The 9,925-nt window shown below is 42.0% G+C and overlaps 1 protein-coding gene across 1 annotated transcript in view; it reads right to left on the reverse strand.

Annotated features, from left to right (window-relative positions):
• LOC119132509 (fibronectin type III domain-containing protein 4-like) overlaps positions 1 to 4,857 on the reverse strand; it is a 10,878-nt gene extending 6,021 nt beyond the window's left edge. Inside the window, exons 1-2 of the mRNA XM_037267863.1 lie at positions 4,587 to 4,857; positions 4,286 to 4,470 (exon numbers count right to left, since the gene is read on the reverse strand). Coding sequence (XP_037123758.1) covers positions 4,286 to 4,370 — 85 coding nt within the window. The 5' untranslated portion in view covers positions 4,371 to 4,470; positions 4,587 to 4,857. The remainder of the gene's footprint in view (positions 1 to 4,285; positions 4,471 to 4,586) is intronic.
• Positions 4,858 to 9,925: the final 5,068 nt, after the last annotated feature.

Consider the following 9,925-nt stretch of genomic DNA (forward strand, 5'->3'; position numbering starts at 1 on the left):
GAGTTTGCCCCGGGATGTCGGGAAAAATCAATAGCTAGTTTGTTTGCTTCCTGCGGCAGTGGTTGCATCTTCTGACGGACTTTGTGGATGATCACCATCAACATCTTCAGGTACACTTGTAGAAATCGGGAAAATAAGACGCTTTGGGGCATCAGATTCTGTTAGAGGATTATAAACTGCAGCAGCAGAGTGTGACCCCCCCCCCCCCCTCCCCTTCCATCTCTAATCCAATTGTATGGCTGCAGTGCATTTTGGCATGCTGAATTGGCCACTGCGTTGAGTCAAGTGAGCAGGAATCACGAACTCGCTGTACACACGACCGGACTAACAATTGGCCCCTCGCGGATCAAGTAAGAGGGCAAGCCGACTGACAACTTCTGTTTTTTTTCATTCAGTGGAAACATCAGACTAATTTTTGAGTAGTGCTCAGCGATATAAAAAATGTATAATCGCGTTTCCATCGATTAAATGTGCTTGGAGCGTTTGAAGGTACAATTGTACACCATACATGACGTCATTTGGAGGTAGAGGCAGAATATATTGTAAAAGCGCTGCGCTGAAATAAATGTATTCAAGTGAGGCGAGATTAGCTAATGACGACAAAAGATGGCCGCCGGTGGCTTCACTTAAGTGGCATCATTGGTTTATATGCAAGGCTGTGGCTGGGATACAAACGCGCACACACACACACACACACACACACACGCGCACACACACACACACACACACACACACACACGATATACTTCTGTAAGTCCAATGGAGAGAGACAAAAAAGATAAAACGAGGATGAACATTGGCAAAACACGACAGAGACAAATTGACTAAGCGCCGCGAGATGGGAAAAATTCAATATTTAGGTTTTGGAAGAAGAGAAGGATGAGTCAAAGTGAGATGGATGACCAAAGCGGGAGATCAGATCAATAAAGGGTCATGAAAATGAAAGAAAGCACACATATTGATCGACGTAATGTAAACGTGCAGCTACGGAACACACAAGTAAGCCTTCACCGGCCGTCATCTTTAAATTAAAATATCAATATACTCAATATTTTAAATAATAACTATATTACCTATAGTAACTATATTAAATATATTAAAATGTTATATATTTTATCATTAAATCAAATATATCAAATGAATATTCAATATATTTAATTTAATAATTAAATATATTAAATATTAGTATAAATATCCTATTTAAACACATATTTAAACACATTCATATTTTGTAAAAGACTCTGACAAATGTGACCCGATTTCAGGCAAATTCTTTCCACTTTCATTCAATTTGTTTTCCAAAGGGCCATTGCTCTCCGATCCTTTAGGTCACAGGTGTCAAACTCAAGGCCCAGGGGCCAGATACGGCCCGCCACATCATTTTATGTGGCCCGCCAAGACAAATTGTGCATCAAATTCGTGTCATTACTAGAATTGCAAATTGTCTTCACTTTTAATAATATCAGTTTTTTTAAATATTTGACCAGTTTTTACTTGTCTGATTTGAAAATGAGTTATTTGTCAGATTGTTTTGTAGCTTTTACTGTATATAATATGAGGTGCTCATACATTTATCATAATGGCCCTCCGAAAGAAGCTATGACGACAATGCGGCCCGCGAAAAAAATGAGTTTGACACCCCTGCTTTAGATTATTGAGTACCTCCAAATTCTGCCTCTTTTCAACTTCTTTCCCCCTGCCGCAGGAAAAATATATATAAGCCTGGTGACATTTTGTTCGCTTGTCGGAGTTTTTGCGCGGTCATTCAAGCGCAGCCGCTAAATCAGCGGGAACAACCAGTTTGCTGATGGGCTGGGACAGGCTCATCTGGCTAATGGCTCCCGGTGAAGGATGGATGTGCGTGCGGCGCTTGCCGTAAAGACAAAGAAAGCTGTGCATGCTGATGTAGGTACAGTACATCAAGAAATGAGATTGGATTTTTATGAACGTCTTGACAGCTGACGGGTGCTTGGTGATCATTTCCAAATGTGCCACCGCAACTGCTGAGGAGACAGGTTACATTTTAGCGACCGCTCCATTTGTTGAAAGAGCGCCGCAAATCTTCTCGCAAACGCCTCCAGCATTGTTCACCGCTGCAAGCTACGACCGCAATCATAAACCTGTTGTTCATTTTGTACCTTTCTGACATTCCAAAGCACAGAAGACTCAATGGCGTTTTTTTTTTTGCGGCTCGCGGCATGTAGAATAAAAAAAACGACCTCTACTATAACTACTAAAATTAACAAGGGCGGAGTTAGATGGTGGCCAGGGGTGGCCTTGTTACTCTCTGGCCACCTCCACAACTAGGTAAAAGTTTTGATATGTGATTTTTTTTTTTCATTTTACTGCTTCATAATCTGTCACGAGTTATTTTATATCAAATTTTTGCAAAGTGGCATCAACCGTCTGTGACAATTGATCTCTTAACTCATTCACTGCCATTGACGGCTATAGACGTCAAAGACCTACGCCCCTGAACATTAAAAAAATGTTTTTCTTTTGTTTTAAGACAGAAAGAGAGTATCAACAACTAAAATCCTAACATTGTTTCTCTTTCATAACGAATGCTAACTCAGTTTCAGACGCAAAAATGGTTTGCTCCACTTTTTTTGCTTCAATTTGTGAACATATCACATTAATAATCCTCAATTTAATCCTGTTGTAAAGAAATTATAGATTGTTCTGAATAGATTGTTCTTGTTTTGGTTCTAAATGTGGAAATCAGCATGATTTTTCTTTTATGGGCCCTCTAGGAGAAAACGTTTATGGACGCTAGCGAATGCAGATTAGCCTCCTCCTTGTCACCAATGATGGACTCATCTGACACAAACGCTTTGCTCAATCGAGTTTTACATAAACGCGAGGCTGACACGATGAATTGAACTAGCTGATTAAAAGGGATGGAGAGACAGTCGGCAAGAAATACGGCTTTGGAATCTCTCTGCCGGACAATCGATTATGCTTTTGACAGCTTTACAACTGCTGTTTTTCCTGCTTGAAATATGAAGGCAGAGAACGTGGCGGCGGCAGCTGGACTTGAAGAAGCCTCCATGAGATTCTCAGGGTCTCCTCTTACAGTATTACAGGGAAATTATGAATATGATATGAAAAGTCTACACACCCCTGGTTAAATGCCACATTTGGGTAGATAAACAATTTCAAAGTGACTTGAAAGCTGGACAACACAACTGAGAAATCCATTTCAGATGTTCTAGTCGGCTTTTCCTGATGGTTTTTTTTTTTGCTTCCTAGCAGAAGCCTTAAAGTTCTATGCTAACACTGCCTTTTTTTTTTTTTTTTCTCTTGACCTCTTGGGGAGTTTAATTCAGGCGACGTTGTTAATATTTGTTAACTGCGTGCCTTGTGAGCCCTTTGAGACTTTTGTGATTAAGAACTAGACAATTAAATTTGACTCTCCTTGACTCCACTCTGTCACAATTCCCTCCAAGTTGGCTTAATGTGGGATTGTAAATGTTTTCCACCTCTTTTTTTTTAAGTCAAGGCCAGTGGCGTGCAGTGTAGTGATGTGCATCGAGATAAACCATCCCCTCCCCTCTGGAGAGGTAAAAATGTCTTCGACAGGGCAAAACAGCAGATGCATGTCAATTGTCCTCTTCTCCACACACACACACACACCGTCAACAAAAAATTCCATGGCCGGCGGCTATATCGGCAGTAAGTTTAAATATCTTCTCTTAGCAACCTCAATAACCCTTCATAATTTATTAATTCAGAATAAATATCCAGGCGCTTGACCTGAGCATCAACGGTGCTTCACACAAATCCACTGATTGGCCAAGGCAAATATTTACCATATTTTGAAATGAATCATGGCACACCACCAAAAAAAAAAAAAAAAAAAGGTCTCAAACCTTAGCTATAGCTTCTGTCAGAAAAACAAATATATAAAGTTTGTACCAATTAAACCTTAACTGTTGACATTTGCATATTTTTACTTCTGTTTTTATTTTATTGCTATTTTCTATGTACTGTTTAGCGACTCAGGTGAACCAGCGTAGAGTTCTTCAATTACAATAGAGACATCATTCCTTTAAATTGTTGTATTGGCATCTCTTGCAAAGGCAATTAACTAGCTTCTTTCCTTTCTCAACGCTTAATTAAAGACTTCAGTGGAATTAGGTAATTTCCCACAGCACCTCAAGATGGTCTCTGAAGGCGCTTTTACGGGAATGATTGGATTACACGATGCGTGTCTATTTGAGTATCACATGCCACACGATGGCAGCGTGATGATTCTGACGGACAAGTGGGACGAGATACTTACTTCCACCAACCATCAAGCATCCCATCATTATCATCATCATCATGAGCGGCAGCAGCCTAGCGTCCAGGTGAAGGTAGTCGGTCATAACCTCCAGTCAGTGCGCGCACACGTCTGGATCCTCGGCGCGCACCTTCCACCTCCACCTTTTAGCAGAAGATGTTTCTTCTCAAGGTCACCACAAGCCACTATGCATCCAGAAAAGATATAAAAGAAAAAGATGAGCCTTTCTTCTGGTGCGGGTTTCCTCTCGTCAGCGATTGTGCAGCCACAAGTCTCGGCCGAATTTTCTTTAGACGCTAACAGGTAGTTGGAGCTTTGCGCCAAACGGCAACGCGGCAAACGCGAGGAGCGCTGTTTTGTTCGCTAAGAAGGGCGGAGTGTGGATGGGTCCAAAAACAGCAGAGCATGACAAGGAGCCGATTCGGTTCGGAAGAAAGATGGGGAAGAATCCAGCCAGCCACGCGTAGCTGCTTTGCATCTGACACTTTATGGGGAAATGAGTGTGGGAGTGAGGATGCGTGGTGGATGAATGGGAGGGAGGGTGAATTGTGCGTGCGCACGCGCGCGGCGTGTGTGTGTGCGCGCGTGGGCACTAAGCTGCAGATGATGCCATCAGAGATCTTTTATTCAGCTCTTTCTCCCCATCGAGACCCCCATCGCTGCATTCCATCTGCTCTTGTCTCAAAATAAAATGTACTAGTCTTTTTTTATGGCAGCATCGCGCATTTGATGGAAAATGAAAATTGAAATTCATTTAAGAACCTAAAAGAGTTCAAGTGGGTTGTAGCTATGTCATTTGATTTTGATTTTTCCTGTGAATTGTAAGATATGTTTTGAAGACAGCGCGGTGATAAATAAATAATTTATCGCGACGCGAGTGCCTCCCCTCCCCTCCCCTCCTCTCCAGGCCATCTTTCTTGCTTCTGGAGGCGTCTCCATTTCCATCTTGTTTGCAAACACCCGCAGGTCTGCTGCAAAATGTCTTCTGCTGGATTAATTTAACAGAGACAAGATGTATTGATGGTCCTGATGTTGGGGAGGGGGCATGGGGGGAATAAACACTCAGGTATGTTTCTGCCTGGAATTTGAATTTTCTGCACGTGCTGTTATCTCTCTCCCTCGAGAACATTTCTGGCAACTTTTACAGCTTGTTTTCTTCACTAAGCATCTTTTGTCAAAGGCCGCGCAAAGGGAAAACAACCCCAAAGTCCTGGTGAGTGATGAAGGATTCATGATAATAAACAATGCTAAAGGAATTCTTGCTTTTGAATTATTTCTCTCTGTTGGTTTCCACGAGTATTTGGAAACTGCACTCGACAATCGATTTGTCTCAAATGTATCATTTCACTTCGGATTCAAGCAACAGCAAAACGTAATTTAACCGTCTGACTTCCCGCATAGTAAAATACAAATTGATTTGGGATTGCTGTTGTCCGACATTTACCAGCAGGGGGCGCTAGTAGGCTGTAGAAGCTCATCTGACCTTTGGCGATGCAAAATCTTCTACGTGAGTCAAACAACTTCACAACGCGTCTTCCTCCAGTTTCAGAGCAAGACACGCGTGCAGTGCTTGGGAGGCTACTTAATTCAGGTTGTGCCACATTTATATTCATATTCTATTTTGGGGGGATATTTATAGGCATTGTGACACAAAAGATGAGCATCAGACAATATACAAAAGAATTACAGGGGATCCCCTGCAGTCGAGCTGCGAGAAGGAATTACGCTCAGTTCTATTATTCAATGCAAAAAGTCATCCAATGAGTAAAAAATGGCGACTCATTTCACATCCACATCTTTTGGCGTGTTCCCAAGGCCAACATTTACTGTACGTTCGGGTATTTCGAGAGATTCATCTTCTTAATAGTCACCCGTGGAAAATGAAACTACTAAATTTTAAGATACATGCATAACATGTGCTGACCTTCGGGGGCGGTCGTTTTAATTCCTCCCAGCTGAGTGCTTCGTGGTTTCTTTATAACCTAAAATGCATGTAGATTAAATCACGGTGAAGAATTATGAGCAAAAATAGCATCACATCTACATCATGCTTGGATTTAATTATTTTTAATTAATTACGTGTCAAGATGTTCTTGCGTTTCACTCGTTTAGCCTCACCGGAGTCTCTTACCACATGCAAGAAAAGGTAATTTTCATCAAGGATCTTGAAATTACAAAGCCTAATTTGGTTTGTTTTATTCTTAGCTAATTAAAGGAGGCAGCCATGTGAGATTAAGCGAGTATCTCCACATATGGTGTTGTGCTGCTGTCACTACGAGGCAGCGGCCATCCAACCGGGATGACTGAACCAAAATGGACGCTGTTTCGCATCCTCGCGTTAATGAGCTGGTTTTATACCAGACAGGTGCTACATTTTATAGGACAGTGCAGCAATGTATTATTTTCTGATGGCTTTTTTTCTAGCCGTTACAGAGCCACCAGTGTAAAAATGCCTCATACAATTTATCTCTTTTATATGACCTTTTTTTATTTATAACACAGCCTGAGCTAGGTGGGGGGGGCTATGGGGCACTACCCTCCCTGAAATAAACCTGAACCCTGTAAACTGACTTTTGGATATTTTCCAAGAATTCCTGGATTTTTTTTTACACATTCTAACAGTCCCTCATAGGTAACTTAAAATAAATCAGATTTTTTTTTTTTAGATTTGTAAAAACTTTTTGCAGATACCTTATGATATCATATCCATTTCTGGTTTTGCTAGCGCCTTCAAACTAGATGACTTTGCCAGCAGCACAGGCGGCCCCACAGAGCGACGGCACCATAACTGCTGCGCTTGTCTCGCCAATGAAGTAGGCGTTGCATACCGGACTACACTGCTACAGCAATTCATCACTGGAATTGTTGTTTGTGTCCATGTGTTGCACTTTGCTTTAAAAGCCACACATCATGTTTGTACGCATTCAAATGATGGGAGTATTTTTTTGATCATCAACTGTGGTATAGCCTATTTATGGATTAAACTTTTACTAATAGCAATTATAGTCAGGGGAGTGTCAATTATTCATGGATATTCTCTTTTCACTTAATCACATCTGAAAGAAACTAAAATTTAGAAAATGTGGCAGTTTTCCTCCAGTTCAGTCGTGAACCTTGGAAATCACAAAACTGCACGTCCATCAGTGAGACAAGGGGAAAAAATAACTGTCACGTAAATATAGCCAACCAATACTGCATAACACTACACACACGTACAACATTCACACACACACATCCTTTCAGTCAATTGAAAGCATGACGGCTTTAGCCGTTGTGACACCCAGGGTAACTTGTGTCCTTTGTCAACGCAACTGGTTGTGCCACAATGGCAGATCAAGCTAGAAGGCAGGGGGGGATGAGGTGGGTGGGCCAATCTGAGGAGTGCAGCGGATGTGATCTGAATGATTATTTTGCTGGCCGGGAAAATGCTCGGGAACTCGCAGCACTTCTGTCCATCATTTCGTGGAAATTGGAAGAATCCTGCTGTGTTTTTTTTGCCAAACAAAGGGAACAGCCTGCTAATCGTGGCGTTATTTTTAGTCTGATTTTACTAGCAAGACCTTACTGTGGCTGCAATGCGCATTTTGACCACTGGAGGCCGCTAAATCCGGCAGGTCAATGTATGAATGTAATATTTCATCCAAATAAAGAGTTACTTTTCGTTATCAACAAATCCCTAAACACATCCAAGTGTTTCTTCATCTTGCACCAGCTTTCTTTGTCTTCCAACTCATAAATTTTTACTAGGTGTCATGTGCAACATCTCCAGCTCGTTCTGCCGACTCTGCAACCAGCGAAGGGCCCGAGGTTGTCTTTGGGTTTTTGCACTGCAGGCCCTCTAAGTTTGCTCACGTCAAAGGCTGTCCTTCTGAGCTTTATGATGTTTCTTTGAGTATGTGTGTGTGTGCCAGAGTGTCTCATCTCCAGCCTCTGGCATGGTCAGGTCCAATTTCTATCACTGTGCTTGTTGGATGAGCTAAAGAAATGGTTTGCTCCGCCACTGCAATGCACCAGTCGTCTGCTCGGCTACCCAGTTGCTCCTTCTTCTGTTTGTCCACGATGCATTCCGATACTGCAGGGGTCAAGCACATAATCCCCTGGCTCATAAACGGCTAGAGTTCAGCGTATAGGTCCCATATCATCATCATCCTCATCATCATGTGATTTTTTGCAGCTGTATCTTAGCGTGTCAGATCTCATCCCATGGCGGGAGACTAAATCCTATTGGGATTGTTCCAGGAGAGCCCACGTGTCCATGTGCTGTGTTGATTAAAATAGATTTTGCTCATGACGCATTTCATATGACTCAACGGCCCTGTAGAGATCAACATGCGACGGTCGTGTGCCGCGTCTTCATATTCACACAGGTTGTTACACGTGAAAGCAGAGAAGATGACTTGCCTAGCCGAATGGCGCGTTATGAAAGAACTGGACGTGTACGAAACACATTGAGCCTGTTCCATGACGGCAAAATATCAATTTATCCATTTTTTTTGACACGCTTGACCTCCTTTAGCTTGCGGGTGAGCTGGAGTCAATCGCAGCTGACTTTGAGCGAGATTGCAAAAGTGTTCACCCCCATCCTCAAAGGACACTTTTGAGTCTTTCGTAAATTAAGCTAACATATTTTAAAGTTGGGATACCCAATGAGAATTCACATCTAGCGTGCTGTTCAAAAGTGTTCCCGGGATAACACAAATAAAAAGTGGCTGTGTCATGTTTCTGTGTCCGAACAAGGCGGGAACACAACGAACCCAGAAAAAAAAAAAAAAAAATCAAAGAGAGAGAGGTTTAAATACATGGTTGGTTTTTGCCAGCGGGCAAAGTAGACCCGTTTCGTGCTCCAGCGAAAAGGGTCAAGCGAGAGTTTCCATTAGCAAGCTGCACTTTGTATGGGAGCTATAGAGGGATGCTTTTAGAGGAGCGGTTTATTATGCGCTGGGCTACTCTGACCCTGGCCGGCGGGAAAAAAGTCTACACAAAGGAAGAGGCCAGTTTGCATTTATTTAGAATTCAAGCTCATTCTTTCATGACTTTTTAAATCATCTGGTGCACTTGCAGCCACTTTGTCAGATGCACAAAAAAATACAGAACTTTCTGCCAAAATGGGGGGTTTTTTAGTCAAAGATTTCTGACAACAAATTGTGATTGACTTCTTTTTTTTTTTAATTGTCAACAGATTTTTTTTTAAATTCTGCATTGTCTATATTATATTGTTATGTTATGTTATATCATATCATATTATATATTATATTATATTATATTAATGAACCTTTTTTTTATTTGCCTTTGTTGCAGGAAATCAATACTGCTGATGATTTTAGTGCCCAAAATGATGACCGGTACAGAAATAAATGATCGGTATAACGATAATGAGGAATTTTAATGCAAATATCATTTGTCCATCACTTTGGAAAGTCGTGACTGCACGCCCGGTCGGGTCATCTGAGCCCAATGATTGTGCGGCAGCAATCGGTGGGATCGACTGTGGCTATGCCATCTCCCTTCGCCCGTCCTTCACACCCTTCTGCCTTCATTAGGACACCAGCACCCTGATAGGAAATGCGGCTGGCTACGAGGACAAGTTCTGATCCGGCTGGGCTGGGCTGGGTTGCTCGCTAATATCCATCACCTTGCTAG

This window comes from Syngnathus acus, chromosome 2 (assembly GCF_901709675.1).
Source record: "Syngnathus acus chromosome 2, fSynAcu1.2, whole genome shotgun sequence".
NCBI lineage: Eukaryota > Metazoa > Chordata > Actinopteri > Syngnathiformes > Syngnathidae > Syngnathus > Syngnathus acus.